The sequence below is a fragment of the Triticum urartu genome, chromosome 4 (assembly GCF_003073215.2).
Source record: "Triticum urartu cultivar G1812 chromosome 4, Tu2.1, whole genome shotgun sequence".
NCBI lineage: Eukaryota > Viridiplantae > Streptophyta > Magnoliopsida > Poales > Poaceae > Triticum > Triticum urartu.
This window is the reverse complement of record NC_053025.1, coordinates 540,138,269-540,159,998: the sequence shown is the minus strand read 5'-3', so window position 1 is coordinate 540,159,998 and position 21,730 is coordinate 540,138,269. Positions and strand designations below refer to the sequence as shown.

The 21,730-nt window shown below is 46.0% G+C and overlaps 1 protein-coding gene across 1 annotated transcript; it reads left to right on the top strand.

The window, feature by feature from the left end:
* Nucleotides 1–11,776: 11,776 nt before the first annotated feature.
* LOC125552520 (probable galacturonosyltransferase 14) lies at nt 11,777–19,471 on the top strand. Its single transcript, XM_048716113.1, has 6 exons — nt 11,777–12,259; nt 14,288–14,346; nt 14,438–14,593; nt 16,329–16,916; nt 17,860–18,162; nt 18,598–19,471. The coding sequence occupies exons 1-6, from the start codon at nt 11,956–11,958 to the stop codon at nt 18,892–18,894; spliced, it is 1,707 nt and encodes a 568-aa protein (XP_048572070.1). The 5' UTR covers nt 11,777–11,955; the 3' UTR covers nt 18,895–19,471.
* Nucleotides 19,472–21,730: the final 2,259 nt, after the last annotated feature.

Below are 21,730 nucleotides of genomic sequence, written 5' to 3'. Positions count from 1 at the left end.
GAGTGTGCGGGCTGTGCTGCTTTTTTCATGTACCGAGACGCGCTTGAGAATCAGATGCGTCGCCAGCTGCATGGCACCGACAGCCATGGACGGTGTGGCCAGCCGGTGTTTGTGTGTGTGGCCAACGATATTTGCATTTTGCCTTGCCTCGCTCCCCTGGACATGATCTGGACTTTTGGAAGCGGACTCCGAGGGCATGAATGCACGCTCCAAACCGGGGGGCAAGTGGGAGCGAGAAGATGCCAAGACCAGGCTGGCCGGAAGACCTGCCCCAGATGAAGGGGCACCATACATCAATCCTCATACCATGATGACACAATTTACAGGCTGCATCAGATCAGGAAGATGGCGATGATGCAGGTGAGAAAAGAGACGAGCTGAGGCGAGAGCCAGGACACCAGCGTGCAGGCTCCAGGTGTCAGGGCAGAACAGAAGAGCCACATGAATATGAACATGATCGCCTGCTGCCAACAGTTTGATTGGATGAGCGGCTGCAGCAAGGAATACATACACACATACTGTCAAAAGCACATGCATTTTTTGACACACGGATACCTTTGCTGGCGCTGGTGGTCCGTGTATGGTATACGGCTGTTGGTGTCCCTGTTCCTTGTAGCATGATTCATCAGTCTCAAGGATCACGCTGTCGCCAGGCGGTTACGATCATCTCACCAGAGGGGGAAAAGACGAGCAGATTAGGCCAATCCCTGTCCCGGTTGCTGTTGCCAGGGTGACATTATACGCCTGCCCATCTGCCCAGCAGTGGCTTGCCACATGAGAGGTTCTTGTCCTGCTCTCTGAACTGCTGCGTGCATTTCAAGCCGTGGATGTGTGAGACTGAGACTACGGGCGCTCTTGATCTGTTCGCCATGGATCCGCGAACAGTTCCCTCGAGTTTTTCTGTCTCCCTCGCACATAAGCGTCGCTGTCCACGGCACATGGTCCTTGGTCATCGCTTTGTGCTGTTTTCCTGTTCGAAAACCTGTGCGTGCTGTCTTTTGCTGTGCTGGACCAGAAGAGGTGCCTCATCGTCGGCGAGAGCTGTGGGTAGGTGCCCCACGCAATTACCTCCAGTTAATCATGATCAAATGTGTGAACCTCCTTACAGAGATATTGAATAAGAAAAACCGATCGAGGTCAGGCTCGGATCACAGTGGATACCCTGCAGTTTGTGCTGACTTGGGCTTGTGAATGCGATGTGATACCCGGACATGTGATGTGATGCGTTCCTGTAGGACTGCTTGCTTCGTTAAACCCGCACGTTGCAACTTTACAGCGTCGATCAGGCCAGCGGCTGCTGTCAAGTCTTGACGATGTCAATAAGGTCAATGCGTGCAAAATCTTCTTTTCTAGTGGCCGATAGCGACGAGGAAGGAAGGGGTGCGTGTGATCATGCGTGCGACGATGCGTGCGTCACATGCGATCTGCAGAGGTCATGGAATTCTCCTTTCCCGTGCGTTGGAAACATGTACCCTCTCAGTTGCTAGATATAATCTTTTTTAGAGATTTTAATATGAATGAATTACGGAACAAAATGAATGAATCTATACTTTAAAATATGTTTATATACATTCGTATATAGTCTTTATTGAAATCTCTAAAATTACGTATATTATATTTAGAAATGAAGTCGACTGGACTTCATTAAGTCTCATTCAATGCCATGTTCGTAAGATTTTAAATGAAGATTCGTGAAAAAAAATAGTTTTTTTTTTGCTTTCTACATCTTTTATCACTCAGGTAATCCTTAGTCAAGTCTGAGTCGACAGATCTAGCCACACCCATTTAGAAACGGAGGTTAGTAGGAGTGCACAGCCGGGCAGCGTTGGTGGGTTAGGTCCGCCGACCGACACCGTTGGTGGGTGCACGACGCTCTGCCGATGTTGTCTGCTGCTCATATGCTTCTGTGTTTTCCGCTGCAGCTATCAGCTGCCATCTTATATTAAACTCAAACACACAGAGGTTGATGTACTACGTACTAGCAAAGATACCATGTTTTAGGCTGCCAGCCATCTTCCCTACTTCTTTCCTCCACGAAAAACATGTAAATAAAATACTCCCTCCGTCCGCAAATAAGTGTACAACATCTAGCTTTTGTTTTTAGTCAAAATTTTAAAGTTTTGACCCACTCCATAGAAAATAGTAGTAACATATATGACATCAAATTTGTATATTATGATAGTACATTTCAAAACGGATCTGGTAACACTAATTTAGTGCTATAAATATTTTTGCTTTTTTCTAAAAAATTGGTCAAAATTTTAAAACTTTGACTTAAGAACAAAAGCTACCTTTTTTTTTGAGGTGTAACTAGGGATTTATTCAAAGTTCAAACAGTTTGGAATACAAATAATACCGTCTATTTATTTATTTTCACCTAATTTCACCCTCTGCGCGGCGAATCAATCAGGACGCACGAATGGGGTCACCTGGACTGCTGGAGCACCTCGGCTTTGCCTTTTTGTTTCTTGTTTTATGTTTCATCATCACCAAACCAGTGTTAAGAAAACACAGAGGGCAGGGCGCCACCGAACCGAACCCACGGGGTTCCTAGGTTGTGAGTCATGGTTTCATTCTGCTCGTTTGGATATTGCTCTGGGCACTGGGCAGGACGAATGATTGACATGCTGCTCTATCCACGCCACCCGATTTCTCACCCCTTTTTATCCGTGAGGTTTTGGTAGGGGTCGTGGAGTTGTTCGATCGGCCGGAAAGCCGTATCAACGAGAAATCTCCTCCAAAAGCTTCTTCTCGAGAAAAAATATTACGAGTGCACTGAAACTCTGAAAGCAAGGAGCAAACCTAGCACCACTAGTCAATGCTACTACTACAATGCTACATTGACAACTTGATTAAACTCGCTGCTCCGGCGAGAGCAACACTTAGAGGTCACGGGTCAGTAGAGCAGAGACCACATCAACTTGTCCTTGGAAATGTTTCCCTTTTTTGGGGCTGTCTGTCTAAATTAACGACTAGCAAAAGAACAGAAATAAACGGAGTAATCTGCATGTATGGATTCTTCTTTGCTTTGAGGTTGCTTACCACACACTCCTTTTTTTTAAGAAAAAGAGGATGACTCCCGACCTCTGTATCTAGGCGATGTATGCGACCATTTTATTAATTATTCTCACAAGACCTTACAAAGTCATACAACAGTAAGACTGAAGCCACCGTCTAAGCAACAACTGTTGCTACATCTATCTAGTTGATGAAGGGGCGCTGCGCCCTGGGCCTAATACCAAACATACATCGCAGCCAAACCTAAACATCTAAGACCTGAGGTCCCAACCAGGACGCATGCCTGGTATGGGGCACCTACCAGTCCGGCGCACTCCTCAACCAGAACGCCTGCCGAGTATGGGGCCGCCGCAGCCACCTGCCACGAGTCTATCTTCAGAGCTGTACTGTTGCATCTACTGTGCCAGGTCACTCAGCCATCGACGCCACCACGACGCCGGACAGCGTCGTCCTCCTGCGCGAGTCCATCCTCCCACATCGAACTCCGAATCTGCACTGCGCCATGCTGTCCAGATCCGTCGCCATCAATGTATGGATGAAGCACCGATCCACCAAAGAAGCCGTCCGCTGGTCCCGCGAAGCCGAGTGCACCTCCAAGAATGCCGCCCCTAAAGGGGTTACGACACATGATTGCCGCCAACATCCGATCAGCTGATCTAGGGTTTCCCCCGGAGGTATTGAGTGGAGTTGGGGGCTTCACCTCGATGATGCCTTCATGAAGGAAACGATGATAAGGGCATCGTCATCACCGTCTTCGGCCATCGACCGAAGATTAGGTTTTCACTCAGATCCGTCCCAAGAAATCCACCCAACAACCTGTGCACCGTCTCGACCGCCTTCAAAGCCCCAGATCCAACCGCCTAGATCCGGCGGCCAACCGCAGCAACAGTGCCACCGTGGGACCCTGGCGCACCGGCCACTGCCTGAGTGTGCCACCACTGGAGCCTAGAAGGAGGGCTCCCACCCCGCCTCGCCAAGCCGCGAAAACCGCCGAGAAGGATCCCGCGCGCTCGTCGCCGTCTCTGATCCGAACCAATCCATAGCAGATCGCCGTCACAGATCCGCCTTGGACAGGGATTGCACCACGCCATGCCGCCGCGGGAAGCCCAAGCTTGAGTATTCTATAGTCTCACCTAAATAGCTTGGCGTAATCATGGTCATAGCTGTTTCCTGTGTGAAATTGTTATCCGCTCACAATTCCACACAACATACGAGCCGGTCACTGCATGACCATGTGAGCACAGCCAGCCGGCCGACCAACTCCGACGAAGAAGAAGAAGGCCACCACCACCAAGCCTAGGGCCGGCGCCCCAGACATCCTCGTGTTGCAGATCAAGTCCAGGAGCAGTGCCCCGCCGACGACGATTGAGATCGGTAGCACAACGAATTAGCCCGACATGAGTCAAGGCCAGATCCGTCGTTGCTGGTGCCGTCCTCCCCCGCCACCGCCGCATCACTTCCATGTCGCCACCGATCTGCGCCACCGCCGCCGATCTGGCCGGATAGGAGCGCCGCCTCCCAACCAGATCGAGATCGAAGGAGAAACCGCCGCCGCCACGCCACAAGGGCTTTGCCCTGTGACGCCCCAGGCGACGGCGGCGGAGGGGAGTGGAGGAGGGGCGAGGCTGTAGGAGGAGGGCGGGGGCTCCCCGGTGCGGGGCGGCGCCGCCGCACGGAGGAGGGACGGGAGGGAAAGAGGGGGAAGGGCTTACCACACACTCCTACACCATGAACAGAAATAAATGGAATAATCTGCACGTATATGGATTTCGTTGGTGTTAGAATTGTTGGGGAACGTAGCATAAATTCAAAATTTTCCTACGTGTCACCAAGATCTATCTATGGAGTCATCTAGCAACGAGGGAGGAGTGGATCTACATACCCTTGTAGATCGCGCGCGGAAGCGTTCAAGAGAACGGGGTTGATGGAGTCGTACTCGTCGTGATCCAAATCGCCAATGATCCTAGCGCCGAACGAACGGCACCTCCGCGTTCAACACACGTACGGAACGGAGACGTCTCCCACGCCTTGATCCAGCAAGGAGGAGGGAGAGGTTGATGGAGATCCTGCAGCACGACGGCGTGGTGGAAGTAGCGGGATTCCAACAGGGCTTGCTAAGCGCTGCGGGAGGAGGGAGATGTGTCACGGGAGGGAGAGGGAGGCGCCAGGCCTTAGGTATGGTTGCTCCTCCTTTTCCCCACTATATATAGGGCCAAGGGAGAGGGGGGAGGCGCAGCCCTTGCCCCTTCCTCCGAGGAAGGGTGCGGCCAAGGGGGGGAGGAGTCCATCCTCCCCAAGGCACCTCGGAGGTGCCTTCCCCCTTTAGGACTCTCCCCTTTTCCTCTTCTCTTGGCGCATGGGCCTCTTGGGGCTGGTGCCCTTGGCCCATATAGGCCAAGGCGCACCCCCTACAGCCCATGTGCCCCCCCGGGGCAGGTGGCCCCACCCGGTGGACCCCCGGGACCCTTCCGGTGGTCCCGGTACAATACCGGTGACCCCGAAACTTGTCCCGATGGCCGAAATAGCACTTCCTATATATAATTCTTTACCTCCGGACCATTCCAGAACTCCTCGTGACGTCCGGGATCTCATCCGGGACTCCGAACAACTTTCGGGTTACCGCATACTAATATCTCTATAACCCTAGCGTCACCGAACCTTAAGTGTGTAGACCCTACGGGTTCGGGAAGCATGCAGACATGACCGAGACGTTCTCCGGTCAATAACCAACAGCGGGATCTGGATACCCATGTTGGCTCCCACATGTTCCACGATGATCTCATCGGATGAACCACGATGTCAAGGACTTAATCAATCCCGTATACAATTCCCTTTGTCTAGCGGTATTGTACTTGCCCGAGATTCGATCGTCGGTATCCCTATACCTTGTTCAATCTCGTTACCGGCAAGTCTCTTTACTCGTTCCGTAACACATCATCCCGTGATCAACTCCTTGATCACATTGTGCACATTATGATGATGTCCTACCGAGTGGGCCCAGAGATACCTCTCCGTTTACACGGAGTGACAAATCCCAGTCTCGATTCGTGCCAACCCAACAGACACTTTCAGAGATACCTGTAGTGCACCTTTATAGTCACCCAGTTACGTTGTGACGTTTGGTACACCCAAAGCATTCCTACGGTATCCGGGAGTTGCACAATCTCATGGTCTAAGGAAATGATACTTGACATTAGAAAAGCGTTAGCATACGAACTACACGATCTTTGTGCTAGGCTTAGGATTGGGTCTTGTCCATCACATCATTCTCCTAATGATGTGATCCCGTTATCAATGACATCCAATGTCCATGGTCAGGAAACCGTAACCATCTATTGATCAACGAGCTAGTCAACTAGAGGCTTACTAGGGACATGGTGTTGTCTATGTATTCACACATGTATCTGAGTTTCCTATCAATATAGTTATAGCATGGATAATAAACGATTATCATGAACAAGGAAATATAATAATAACTAATTTATTATTGCCTCTAGGGCATATTTCCAACAAGAATAAATCCGAGGCACATTGTCGATCTACCGAGGATCAAGTAAGCATACGAGGCACTGCATCGAAATTTGTTAACGAGGTTCACCGATATGACTACATCCTCGGGGCCTGACTACGGACGCTCTCCCCATGATACCGCTACAATACTACACCCCGACCGCCCCGGGCGACGGCACATGCACCGGCTCCCCCTACGCGCCTGTGCTATTATATTGGCATAGGTTACATCGTGTGTCTACCTCAGATAATATTTATTTTTAGTATTATTATACTATTAAAAGGAGGTGATATTTTTGATTTCGTCCCGCTTTGTTTGGTCTCGATTCAAATAATTTTACTTGCGCTATTTGGTTTCGTTACTTGCCACCCGTTTTGGCCCAACGAAAGAAGCACACCTGACGGCACACTGTGGCCCAGGTTCGAAGAGTTGGCAAAAAATAAAATAGCCAATGACAGGGTTTGATCTCATAACCTGCGAACCGGCCATGCACAATTTGTTCAGTTAACCCACCTAGAGATATGAGAGGATTTTTTTTCTCCCATTGCAACGTACGGACCTTTTTGCTAGTATATATGAGAGACCTAGGATACAAGTGTCCTATTAGAATACAACTCTAGCCCTGTCAACACACGATCCAAAACCAGGTCCAACTATAACCTACCTTCTATAATAGTATTCGACATAACATAATTCTAACGGTCGGGAATGAGCTATAGTTAGTGCTACTAGTAGTACTATTATAGCTATAGTACTTCTAGTAGGATGAGCTTGAAGAAGCCAAAGTACGCTGTATTTTAGGCCATGAGCACGTGGTTTCATTAGCAGCTCCTGCCGTTCATAATAATCTGATTATTATAGCTAGATCTGCGTGCACAGAAACGGAGCAGCATGCACGTTGTAGTTTTGTTCCGGCTCCTCTTTTTTTTTGGTTTTCTGTCAGGAGTGGAACTCTATTGTACCGCTCAATGTGACTGTTTGCGTCTCGGGTAACATGTCCGAGCACTGTTAATTTATAAAGCTTTGCTTTGCCTTCAAAAAAATATAATAGTAGACACGCAAGGCATGTTTATGTGGGCACCAACTGCAACACCGATCTTCAAAGAGAATATTGTCTTGAACTGACCGTATAATAGTTTTGATTTTTTTTATTCAGCTTTTCCCAAGCGAAGATAAACCTTTCCATGTTCGAGAATGAAAAAAAAGGCATACGAAACGCCTCTTTTGATGATCGATGGGATAAAAATCATTTCATCTGCTCCAGCCATCAAGGGTTTTTGCCATGATTGATGTGTCGGTGCAAAGCGATGAACAACCATGACTTTCTCACACGTCCAGTACATACATTACACAGACGAAAGAAAAGGAAAAATCTGGGCACTACTACCTACCACGTGGCCGGCACGCAATCCGGCGTCAGAAGTAGACCCCAGGAAATCAACGAGAGGAAGTCGCATGCATGCACAGTCGCGTATAGATACATACAAGAACAATACAAAAAGGTAGCTATATACGTACTTTCATTGTTCCGAATTACTTGTCGCAAGTATGAATGTATCTAGATGTATTTTAGTTTTAGATACATTCATTTCTGCGACAAGTAATTTGGAAGGAGTATTGATTATCGTGGTGTGATCGCGCGTTGCGTGCATGGAATTTAAGAGAAGACTATATACGTGCGTGCTTGCTACTCTAGTACGTACGTGCCGGCGCGGCACCGCGGGTCCGCCGGCCGGGAGGAACGGTCGCAAGCTCGTCCCCTATTCCTTTCTCTTTCCGGTCGATGAGAGGTCGCCGTCAGCCCCGGTGATCGAGCGTGAGAGCTTTCACGGCTCGCTCATCTCTTTTTCGCGGTCATTTCACGGCTTTTTGATCCCATGATTTGTTAATGTGCGTGTAGGTGTAGTGTAGCAGCGTGCGTGTCGAGGGAGGTGTTGGGTTGGTGGGGCGTCGCGATTGATTGCTAGCGTCATTACGTACGTACAGTACGTGCTTAAGAAGACACATGATCGAGCACCGCGGTTTCGGCCGTGGGGGATGGAATGTCGGTGGTTCTAGGGTCCGGTTCCGCGGTCCCTTCCAACCGTACGTAGAGCCTCTTTGGACCGCAGGAACTTTTTTTTGCAAGATGAACCGTAGGAACTTTAAAACGAAAAATTGAGAAAATATAAGTATGAAATGTCTAGTATGTGAATTTTTTGCCTGAAAACTTCCGACCAATTCATCTACAATTTGTAAACAAGTTTTTTTTTTGCGATAGAATTTGTAAAAAAGTTTAAAACATGGAAAAATTGTGTGTGATGTGACTTTGGACGGCGCAGCGAGTAAATTCATGTGGATTGGTCCTTCCAAAATTGTATGAAGCTTAGCCAAAGAAAAACGCGACTCGCAGTTCTTTTCTTTGCCCGTGGTAAACTGGAGGCATCACAGACACAGTGCTGTAATAGAATCTCTTGCCATTGTCTCATGAGATCGAGCCATCTTTTTTGTGCGTAAGTATTTCTTTTCCATGTCGAGTGACGCCCCCCCCCCACCCCCCATACTAAGGGTTTCATTGCTAAGCCCATTGGTTTATTTGCTCTGAGTGGTATATAGTGGTTTTGGACTGCTTTTGCATATTGTGAGAATTCCTCAAAAGTGTGATTTAAGAAAATGTTAAGCTATGGAGTATTGTGTTACCTAAATATTAGTTATTGCAAAAAATGTTTATACCTAACTATGGTCAAACTGTACTCCGACATGTTACATTGAAAGTGGCATGTTCTAACTAGTTCCCGAGATTGTAGTTTTTTGTGCTAGAGATATCCATGGTTGAATACCAGTTGCACACGTTAAATCAACTAGCTATAAAATGCAGTTTACTTAGGGCCTATTCGGCAACCCCCTGCTCCGTGAAATTCCAGGATCCGGGGAGCGCCTGTTCCCTCGCTCCGCAATTTTTAACTTCAACTCCGCCAGCTTCGGGAGCGGAGTGTGGAGTGGTGGGATGCCGAACATGCCTTTAATGAGTAGTAGATTTGAGCTAAGCTCATGACTTCTGGGCATTTTGCTAGCAACTTTTCAAAGCCTTTCTAGGTTTCTTTGAACGACACAAGCGGTTAATGGTGATTGGTAGGATTTGGCATATCAAAGATTTTATGTTGATCATGAAGCAGTCGAAGAGTAATCCCGAGCACAACAACACAAGTCCAAAATTTATGAACCATGGAAAAGAAATAACAACGAATTTGCCTTTGATGGTAAGGGTATTCTCAGTGTTCCGCCTTACAACAGTCTCAATGCTCCACCATGTATTATATCTTAAGTATGCCATTTAAGAAAACAATCTTATGTGTCATTCTATTTACCGAGGAAAATAGACAATTACCATATTTAATCTAGATATATTTCTTAGTACCAAAACTAAGGCAACTCATTTCTTTTACCTCATAAAACACATTAAGATGAGAGCTTTTTTAGATAGAACAACAATATGTAATGCATTGAAGGGGTTATATTTACTGCAATGGTCTAAAATATAATGCATTAGGGGTGCCCTTAAATTATATCTTAGTCATGACACCCAAGGGGAAAATCTAAAGTGACACATTATTTAATGAGGAAAGGATAGAAATATCACATGTTAATATAGATCTAACTCTTAGAACCAAGACCAAGACAACTCATATATTTTTCTCACAGAAAACTCATTAAATGAGAACTATTTAGATAGAACAACACGATACAATCCATTAGAGGAGCTATATCCAAATATATATTTAATGCTTGGTTAATGATAATTGATAAGATTTGACATAATAAAGTTTAACATTGATTAGGAGGTAGTTGAAGAGTGTCCCTAAGTGCAACAATACTAATTTTATGCAAACGGAAAATGAAACAACAACAAGCTTGCCTTTGATGGTGCAGGTGGTCTTGCCTTACTGTGGTCTCAATGCTCCACCATATACTACTACCCCATGTCCTGATTTACTAGCCCCCTCGTATTTTGGGTAATATTCTGACCATTATTTTAGCTAATAAAAAATAAATTATGCATAGAAAAAAATAATAACATCGAAAACTACATTCAAATTCGAAGCCAACAGATAATTTTTAGTGACATGCATTAACATTTTGCTAGTCAAGTATGTGATTATATGTAATGATTTTTAGTAACAGAGTGCAACATTTTGAGAAAGGTTCAACATTCTGTAATTGAGTGAATTGATTGGGCATCGGAGGAGCTCTGAAAAAAAAGGTTTTGAGAAAGGTTCAATTTTTTGAAACAATGATTTTTCTTTTTCGGTCCCGAGCTCCCCCGATGTCAATTCACCATGAAATTTTGCACACCCTTAGAAAATGTGTTCATTCTTGATGTGTATTTTTTGTAGACCAAGACAACGCCCGTCCATTGCAACGGGATATAAATATTATGTCATGCTAGCTTGTGATTTACCTGTTCATGTTAGTGTGATTGTGTAAATAAATGTTTGTCAAATCCTTCCCATGATTTACCTTATATTTTGATGAAAAGTTTTATAAGTAAATTAAAATAAAATTAGTTCAGAAGGTAAGTAGTAAATTAAGGTGAGTGATTATCATACAGAAATGTTGGATGAAAGGGTGGCAGAAAGAAAATGAAACATTACATTCGTTTTAAGTAGTATAAATATAAACATAAATATAAATAAGTATAATAAATATAAAAATAGAGATATTTAGATATTGTTTCACTTTTATTGGCCACTCAAGAGCATTTGTGCTTGTGATATGGATTACCGTATTGATTGCCGCAAAACTAAAATTCAATCCCTCATTTCCCCCTCGTCTTTTTCTAACGCAGACGCTCATATATACGCGCATACATCATCCCTATAAACACACACATTCCTACTCCTACGAGCACACACACAACCTACCGAGAGACCGAGCCAGTATATCATCTTGAGATTGACGAAATTATTATAGCCGTCTCGTTATCGACGGAAACATCTCCTCCCATTAAACATGCATCGGCGAAAATTCAAAAATAAATACGAACATCAAGATTTATACCCTAATAAACTGCGAACACCACAATTCTCAAGTAACTATTCAACCACAGATTAGTTCGCCCTCATGGATCGCAGCCGGAAGAGGTAGGCGAGGAGAAGCAACCCGCCATTACGCCCAGCCTCGCCTAGCCCGGAAATCCTAGAATCCCTCCCGTGGCAGTTTTAGCTGATAGGCCCCCGGGTCAGCTCGTATTTGCACGGGCCGCGCGACCTGCAGCATTATTCCCCGTTTTTTTCTTTTCCTTTCGCCCCCCTCCCTGCTATTAGTACCGCCCGTGCGATTAGCATGTCTCTGCCCAATGCCACCGCCTCGCCGCCGTCGCCGGAACCCTAGGCCGCCGGAGTCGTCGGAGCTCCCCTCGTCGGCGCCGTCGGCGGGGGAGGTGGAGGATGCAGCTGCGGATCTCGCCGAGCATGCGCAGCATCACCATCTCCAGCAGCAATGGCGTCGTCGACTCCATGAAGGTGCGCGTCGCGCCGCAGCCGCCCCCGCCCCCGCCGCCGCTCGCGCCGCCGCCCGCGGCCCGCCGCGCCGCCGGGGCAGGTGGAGGGGCCGGCGGGTGGGGCGCCGCCTGGTACCTCCGCGCCGTCGCCTTCCCGGCCGTCGTCGCGCTCGGCTGCCTCCTGCCCTTCGCCTTCATCCTCCTCGCCGTGCCGGCGCTCGAGGCCGGCGGGACCAAGTGCTCCTCCATCGGTAAGGATAAGATCGATTGTGATGTCCCCCCGCGGCCTAGTGATTCGGTGCTTTTGGGGGCCGGCGAACCTTGGATCTCACTGCCCTGGGCTGTGCGGTCTTGCGGTGTCGGTGGGAATGTGGAGATATGGAGATGGCTCATGCCTTAGATTTCGGGTCGAAAACGTCTGGTTTGTTTGTTCCTCGATGATATAGGCTCACTTGTTCAGCTGGGGATTCAGCTTGCCTGGTTTCCTGATCTACCTCTGGTGTTTTGGAGTGAAACCAAGAGAGTTAGTCATTCGGGTTTATGATCAGGCTTTCGGCTTAGTTTAATTTCAGATCTCGGCCCCATGATTTTCTGTTATTGGACAAAATGTAGTATCGTCACTCCCTAGTTTTGAACCATCGACTGGGTTAAAGATTTGGGCGCTGGAAATCCGCCACACTGTTGGATTTGGAAGGAATAGTTCAATCTTGCTTTTGAAAATCTTGCAAAACTGGATTAGAAAAGGACACCCCGGAAAATGCTATCAGCTTTCCCTACATATCATTATACCACAAGCTGCAACTGTTTGCTGATTAGCTGAACCCTACCCAAATTCTTTGCTTCTCATTGATAACCGAGGACACCCAAGGCAGGGGGCTATTTTATTGCCTTTCATGCACCTGGTTGATCAATTCACCTGCAGAAAGCTTATTTGGCACTCTGCTCTGACCTGATTAGATTCTTATAACTCAGGCTACCTTGTAGTTCTCCTCTCCAACCCTTTCAGCAAACTTACCGAGTTAGAGATTCAGGTGTCAGGTTTTGATGACGGTAACTCTGGTGATTTGAAGTGAAACAAAGAGAGTTAGTGATTTGGGTTTATGAATTATGATTAGGCTTCGGCTTAGTTAATTTTGTTATAACTCGGCTGCATGATTTCCTGCTATTGGCCAAAATAGAGGATCTTCACTCTTTAGTTTTCAGCCATCGATGGGTTAGCTTGGGGAGCTGGATGTAGCGCTGTCAGACACACTGTTGGATTTTGAAGGAATTGGTTTTGAACTCTTTGCAAAATTGCAGTAGAAAGGATACCCTGAAAGATGCTATCAGCTTTCTCTTAATATCGGTCTACCTCTCTGCTGATTAGCTGAACCCTCTCTATCGTCCGTTGAAGTTAAATGTGTTTACTGAAGCATCCCTTGCAGCAGGCTTACTGCGCAATCTGCTCTGACCTGATTAGATTTGTAATTTGGGTTACTAGATAGTTCTCCTCTCCCAGTCTCTCAGCATACCCTGGTCATGTTCTGACTAAGTAATCACTTTATTTGATGTTTTATTTTGAATTTGAAGTCTAATTTCTTTTTGCTGAGACTTTCAGTTCGCCGCCTTGTGTGGAGAGTTTTTTTTTCCTGTAAGAGCTTGAATGTTGGTTTGTTGGATCTATCTCCCTATTCAGCTTCATGGTTAGAAAATGAAAAAGATTCTCGTAGTACCATCCCAAACAGTCCAGAATATACCATCCACTGGGAGGATGAGATAGATGGCCTAGGTCCAGATGCCTGCTTTTAACTTTGTGATTTTTGCAATAGTGCCCATATTTTGATAAGTCAAGTTACCACTTACCACACTGATGCCTTTGGTACATTTTGCCTGGGTGCTAAACCATATTTTGACTCTTGAGCTTCTCTATAGCAGTGACTATTGATTTTGGCCAAATAGGCTCCACATTTTGGCTCTTGAGCTTCTCTGTAGTAGTGGCCAGAGATCTTGGCCAATAGGCTCCAAGAATATGCTAGTTTTTGTGTATGGAAAGGATCTCCTTGTTTGGATTGTGATGTGTAAGCTTTCTAGCTCGGATGTAGGCATATGTTTTTCTCAAGCTGCTGATATGGCACTAGGAAGATTGTGTTTGTCCATGGGTTGTCGGTATTTTGGTGCTGTAGATGTGTATTCTGTTGGATGTCATGTTTTTCTTATGGTTAGCTATCTTGTTCTATGAGCTCTACATGTACAAGTTTGCTGCACATATTTGGTGTAACTGTTGCAATCCTGATTGGCAGATTGCTTGGGGAGGCGAATAGGGCCTAGTTTCCTTGGTAGGCAGGGGGGTGATTCTACGGTAAGACACTCGAACTCGTTGACTTCTTCTGTTGGTAAAACATGATTTGTAGAGGGGAATATGTATTTACTTTTTTACTTGTTGGGAACAGAGACTGGTGCAAGACCTGTATAGGATTTTTGATCAAGTTAACAATGAGGAATCCACTTCTGATAAGAAGTTACCAGAATCATTCAGGGAGTTTCTTTCGGAGATGAAGGATAACCATTACGATGCTAGGACATTTGCTGTCAGGTTGAAGGCTACGGTATGAAACTAACAATGCTACTTTAATCTGTACTGTTGCATTATTTGAAGCTCAAATTTGCACCGGCTTGGATTTTAAAGCATCCGAAGACCATGGCATCTGAAAACCACAATTTTGATGTACTGTGTATAAAATACCACATGTTTTTATTTTAAGAAGTTGCTTTGTTGTTTAACCAGCTCATATTTCTATATTTCTAGAGCTATATTTTATTTAATCTTTGGGTATACCCTTCAATTGTTTGCAGAATTGCATGCTATATGATTAGATATGTAAAACTTGAAATTTTGGCATGTGTGTTGCAAAAATTAGCTCGCACGCAATTTTACAGATCCATGTTCTACATTGCGTAATTGTGTTGGACAACTTAGGGCCTGTTCTGAACCTCTCCAAGCTTCCCAAACTCCACAATATTAGCTTCTGGAGCTAGCTTCGAACTTCACCTGGCGATTCCATCCGTTCGGCAGCGCTAGTAGCTTCTCCCAGCGATTCGGCCCAGATGGGAGGCAACTGGCCTGTTGAGCGCCAATTTGGGCCGGCTCGAGACAGCCCATATGGTCCCATGCTACATCGTTCTCTGGAGGAGGGTTGCCCACGTAGGCTCGCAGAGAATGGAAGCGAGGCGGGGCGTCGGGGGATATTCACGAACCGTTTTCTACAACTTCGCGGTGGCATCGCTTCGTAATTATCATGAACTTCTCACTTCTCCTTTTGGTGAAGCTGGGCTTTAGCAGCTTCATCATTTTACACTGCAGGCTGGCAACGCTTCAAGAAGCGAACTCCGCGGAGCTCAGTCGTTCTGTCCGGCTCCTCGTCTGGAGTTGGAGAAGCGTGGAGCGGGAGGAGTTCAGAACAGGCCCTTAGGAAGGGAAAGTATCACCTAGGAATTGAGGCACCACCTTTTTTAACTATATAAAAAGAGAGGCTGTTATTGTTTCTTTTAACATGACGGATTTGAGATAGGAATGCCTGCTGTACCCAAACCTCTCAAACTTCTGATACTAAAGTATTTTTGAGAAAGCACTGCATTCTCTAAATCCTTCAGAAGACTGGATCCAAACAATCATGTATTGCTACTTGGCGCGTGCCTCAGCAGCTAACTTCTCAAACTAAATTTGTTTTGTGATACGGGTAGTCTTCAATATGGTTTGTACTATGTGTTTCTGTTGCAAAATCTAAGAAACTCAAAATATTGTTAAGTGGAAGAAACAGTCACTCTGGATTGTGCAAAGTTTTTTATATCTTTCTGTGATCTGGGACATAGCCATAGAATTAGTAGGTTGAACTGCATTTTTTCATGTAATAATTCTGCCCTTGTGTGAGAACACGGAGTCTCTATCACCATATGCTGTGATCTACACAACTTACCAAGAAATCGTTTCTAAAAAAATTGCTGGCATGATATGCTCTTTGTTGTTTGTAATCTTTTGAAAAAGTTTATCTAACTCACATTTCACTAGGGGTGTTTTGCAGCTGATTCATGTAATTTACCATGACTTGCAACTAATTACCTTTTACCTTGCCATTTTTGGAGCACGCGTTTCTGCAGTTCTGGTCATTTGCAATTTTATGTTAATAGCTTGATTTGTTATATACTGGTTTGTAGAATTCCGCACTTGTCCTTGCTGGCACAATTTATCTTAGTTCATGGCTATTATTCCTGGTTTGCTATATGCTATAAAGCTTTGCATTTTGTTTCCAAACTATGTTTAATTAGTCATGCGCTTCTTTGCAGATGAAAAACATGGATAAGGAGGTAAAGAGGTCAAGGCTCGCAGAACAGCTGTATAAACATTATGCTTCAACTGCTATTCCCAAAGGCATTCATTGCCTGTCTCTGCGCCTTACTGATGAATACTCCTCAAATGCTCATGCAAGGAAACAGTTGCCACCACCTGAACTGTTACCGTTGCTTTCTGATAATTCCTTCCAGCATTATATTCTTGCTAGTGATAACATCCTTGCTGCTTCAGTCGTTGTCAGCTCAACTGTACGGTCTTCCTCGGTACCTGATAAAGTAGTCTTCCATGTTATCACTGATAAAAAAACATATCCAGGGATGCATTCATGGTTTGCCCTTAATTCTGTATCACCTGCAATAGTTGAAGTGAAAGGTGTTCATCAGTTTGACTGGTTGACCAGAGAGAATGTCCCAGTACTAGAGGCTATAGAAAACCACCGTGGAGTCAGAAATCATTATCATGGAGATCATGGAACAGTTTCCAGTGCAAGTGACAACCCAAGGGTGCTTGCTTCCAAGCTGCAGGCCCGAAGCCCCAAATACATATCCCTGCTTAACCATCTGCGCATCTATTTGCCTGAGGTGCCTTTTGATCAGAAATGTTCTCTTCCTTGGCTTTCTATCTATTACAAGTGGCTGTTCTTTGTGTCAAATGTTTCGGATTGTCGTGCAAGACTGCAAGTGTATAGCTTTCAAGTAGTATGTTTACAACTAGTATATTCCATGATCATGACAAGATTAATGTCATGCCATGGCACATTTCAACAACTTATTATTAGTGTTTACTCCCTCTGTTTCAAAATAGATGACCCAACTTTGTACTAACTTTGTACTAAAGTTAGTAGAAATTTGAGTCATCTATTTTGGAACGGAGGGAGTACCTTAGAGGCACCTTCTTTCTTACTGAGTTCACTTTGTTGCCTGCTAGCATTCTTGCACAATAGAACAATGATGTGAAAATGTATCACTAAATCGATAGTTGGGGCAAACTCAAATAAAATCATATGTAATAAATATGCTCCGATCTGATATATTAGGTTATGCAGCCAATGTGAATTAAGTTTCCTTCTAATCAGGTTCCCTTTTTTGTGGCATCAGGGGTTTGCCAAAATAGCATTAAAATGTGTTCAAGCATGGAAAATTGCTTAATATGACATTTATGGCAACTAACTAAGTAAGTAAGTAAAGATATGGTCTATCCACATATGCCAAGTTGATGAATGCTGAAACCTGCCAAGATAGATATCCAACCACCCATCTCACTGTTAATATCCATGTTTGATTTTCTTTCTATATGCTACTAAGATGAAAAGGTACATTTGTGTTCTTCCTGCACGATTGCCACATTCATTCTGCTTGCTGCTAAAATGTGCCACCCTCTCCTCTTCTAGATGCTGTTATCTTTTTGTCCAATTCTGCTATATTCTTTACTTGTGTCGATACTGTTTTTGCTTGTAAGGTCATGGCTGATGGTATGTTGTGATTCTCACAATTCCTAAAACTAATGCTGTCCTCATTAAACCAGCTCTTTCCAAGCCTCAACAAGGTGGTCTTCCTTGATGATGACATTGTTGTTCAGCGTGATTTATCTCCTCTTTGGGAGATTGATCTTGAAGGAAAGGTGAATGGTGCTGTGGAGACATGCAGAGGTGAAGATAATTGGGTGATGTCTAAGCGCTTCAGGACATATTTCAACTTCTCTCACCCTGTTATAGATCGAAGTCTTGACCCAGATGAATGTGCATGGGCATATGGGATGAATGTCTTTGATCTGGAAGCTTGGAGGAAGACAAACATTAGGGATACATACCATTTCTGGTTGAAGGAGGTAACACATTTTAACCTTGCGAAAATCTCCTAAGTTTAATCAGTCAAGTGAAGGTACAATCTTATATATGAATAAGTTGATGCTTTGAAGAACCACACATCTATACAGCCAACTTGAAAATGTTCAGGCTTCAGTCATGTTTGATGTCACATTTGTGCTGTCTAGTGTTCCAAATTCTGTATGAAGTACTTGATTTTAACATCTGCTGTATAACTGTTAAAGAAATAATGAAGATTTTATTTCCCTATCTGCAATCCTGTGTTGTCTTCACTCCTCCATACATAGAGTGAAACACTTACCTATATCAAATGCCACTTGGGTATAAAGAATAGTTACTCACAACTTTTGTTTCAAGCTTAAACTTTGTGATGCTAATACATGCTATAGTTGTTGGCACTGTTGTTCATCTTCATAATTGTTCCATTTTTTTTGCAGAATCTAAGAGCCGGTCTTACTCTCTGGAAATTCGGTACTTTACCACCTGCGCTTATAGCATTCAGGGGTCATGTCCATGGTATCGACCCATCTTGGCACATGCTTGGCTTAGGATACCAAGAAAGCACGGACATAGAAAGTGTTAAGAAGGCTGCAGTGGTCCACTACAATGGTCAGTGCAAACCATGGCTAGACATTGCTTTTAAAAACTTGCAACCTTTTTGGACGAAGCACGTAAATTACTCCAACGACTTCATTAGAAACTGCCATATTTTGGAGCCCCTATACGACAGATAAGGACTTGGAGAAATGGTGTAGACACACTGAACTGAGGGGGCATAGCCCCGCCATTCATTTGCTTACTGGAGAGGTGGATTGCTGTTGCTGAAGGAGGAAAGCAATCATCAGTGAACACATACATATATCTCTGACACGCCCCTGCATCAACCGTGTTGCAGATACCTCGATACTTTGATCTGTATCATATGGGTACACGATTCTTTTCATCTGTATCATATTGGTTGGTCATTCTTTTGGATAGGAGTATAACTATCAAGGGTAGCTTGGTGAGGTCTCTTCCTCTGGGATTGGGCTGATCCATTATCGGAGAATAATGCAGCGGACGGTTTAGCGAATGGAGCATCACGGTGAAGAAAGGAGGCAGCTAAGGTCGTGACAGTTTATAATGTTTATTTTTTCCTCCCACCTATTCTTTTTTCCTTCTTGAAATTTTGTTCCGCTAGTTATGTGATCGTTTTGGTAGAGGTTGGAGAAGATTGTAGTAGAGATGATGCCATTGCTGTGAGTACCTACAGGATATTGTTACAATTGAGAAATGTGCAGATATTAATTCTTTGAAACGGCATTTGTGCTATATAGTATAGTGTTAGTAGCCGTTGCAATAGTCATGTTTTTGTGGTGTTTGCGGTGGAGCACCGAGTGGTCTCCATCGTCTTGCGCTCTCCACCTACAAACTGTTAACCAAATTTTACCAGTCCTGGTCTAAGACGCCATTCCGAAATTTAAGTCCAAGGTCAGCAGCCACACGGGCCTTGGGCTACAGGGCCCATCGTCGTTTCAGAGGTCACAACTTCACAGTACGACCCCCTTAAGGAAAAAAAGAGCTTCACAGTATGATCTTGTATCCTTAAATTCACTATAAGCTCCTTAGACCGTCTCTAGCAGACCCCTTATATCGCGCCGAACTGTAAATTAACCGCCAGTTTACGGTTTTGCCCGAAAAAAGTGGCCTGAACAGACATTGTATCAGACCATGGCCTGTAAAAAATTTGCGGGGCGCGACAAATCTTTCACCCTCAACCTTTAGATACATGGGGTGGGAGGCCGACCCGAGCTTGATCCCTATCGGTAGCGAGAATTGGCGGGAGGGACACTTTCGCACGGCAGTTCCCGCTTTCCCTTCCCTTTGCCGCCATCCACCTCCCACCGCCCGCTCCAGACCACCTTCCCCGGCTTTGCATCGCCGATATAGAAGCCTCCCAGCCGTCGCCTGTCATCGTGGACGTCATCCATGCGCCAACCCCTCCGGCAGATCTTGTCGTTGACCATGTCGCGCCCGTCGCCGTTCAAGGGCTCCATTGCGCCACCCCGCAAGCGGAAGGCAACGTCGTCGTCCAGGCGGCGCTCCCGCAGCCCCCACTAGGAAGGCACGCGCGCCCGCCGCCACAGCTGCGAATCCGGTCCGGCCCGCGCTGGCGAAGAAAGCGAAGGTTTCAGGTGTGAAACACAAGAAGCCTACCGCAAGAGCTACCCCGCCAACACCTCCTCCGATTGCCCCGACAAAAGCTACCCTGAGGATGCCTACCGACGACACTGCCACCCCCGCCCCCGAGGTGTTCGGCGAAATGGGCGCAAGGTATGATACTTCGATTTCTTCTAGTTGTTTCACTTTTCGCCATTGCTCTTGTTCGTGACGGAGCGAATTTGTAGCGCGGGTTTGCATGATGCGACTGCCAAGTTTGTGCACTTGTTGGAGGACAACATCGTCGACATCGATGAAGTCCCGATCTATGATTACTGTTACAATGAGATGGATGGTGGCGTGCACAGTCATGGGGAGGAAGATGATGAGGTGGAGGAGGTTGAGGAGGGGGTCTTCGACCAAGCGCAAGCAAAAGTGTGTGCAAGATCAAAGAAGTACACGCAGTTGGAAGATCAAATCTTGATCAAGGCATGGGAATCGGTGTCTCTTGATGCGTGCACTGACACTGACCAAACTGCCAAGCGGTATTGGCAAAGGATAGAGGATCAGTTCTTCTGCATGATGGCAAAGTATTGTTGGGGAACGTAGTAATTTCAAAAAATTTCCTACGCACACGCAAGATCATGGTGATGCATAGCAACGAGAGGGGAGAGTGTGTCTACGTACCCTCGCAGACCGAATGCGAAAGCGTTAGCACAACGCGGTTGATGTAGTCGTACGTCTTCACGATCCGACTGATCAAGTATCAAACGTACGGCACCTCCGAGTTCTGCACACGTTCAACTCGATGACGTCCCCCGAACTCCGATCCAGCCGAGCTTTGAGGGAGAGTTCCGTCAGCACGACGGCGTGGTGGCGATGATGATATTCTACCGACGCAGGGCTTCGCCTAAGCACCGCTACGATATGACCGAGGTGGATTATGGTGGAGGGGGCACCGCACACGGCTAAGAGATCCAAGGGATCAATTGTTGTGTCTCTAGGGGGTGCCTCCCTCCCCGTATATAAAGGAGTGGAGGAGGGGGAGGGGGTCGGCCACCCTTGGCGCGCCCCATGAGGAGTCCTACTCCTATCGGGAGTAGGAATCCCCCCTTCCACGTTGGAGTAGGAGAGGAGAGGGAAGGAGAAAGAGGAAGAAAGGAAGGGGGGGGGGCGCCGCCCCCTTCCTTGTCCAATTCGGACTTGGGAGGGGAGGGGCGCGCGGATGCCCCTTGGCTGCCTCTCCTCTTCCACCAATTGGGCCCACGAGGCCCAATAACCTCCGGGGGGGGCGGGGGGTTCCGGTAACCCCCCGGTACTCCGGTATATATCCGATAACCCCCGGAACCATTCCGGTGTCCGAATATAGTCGTCCAATATATCAATCTTCATGTCTCGACCATTTCGAGACTCCTCGTCATGTCCATGATC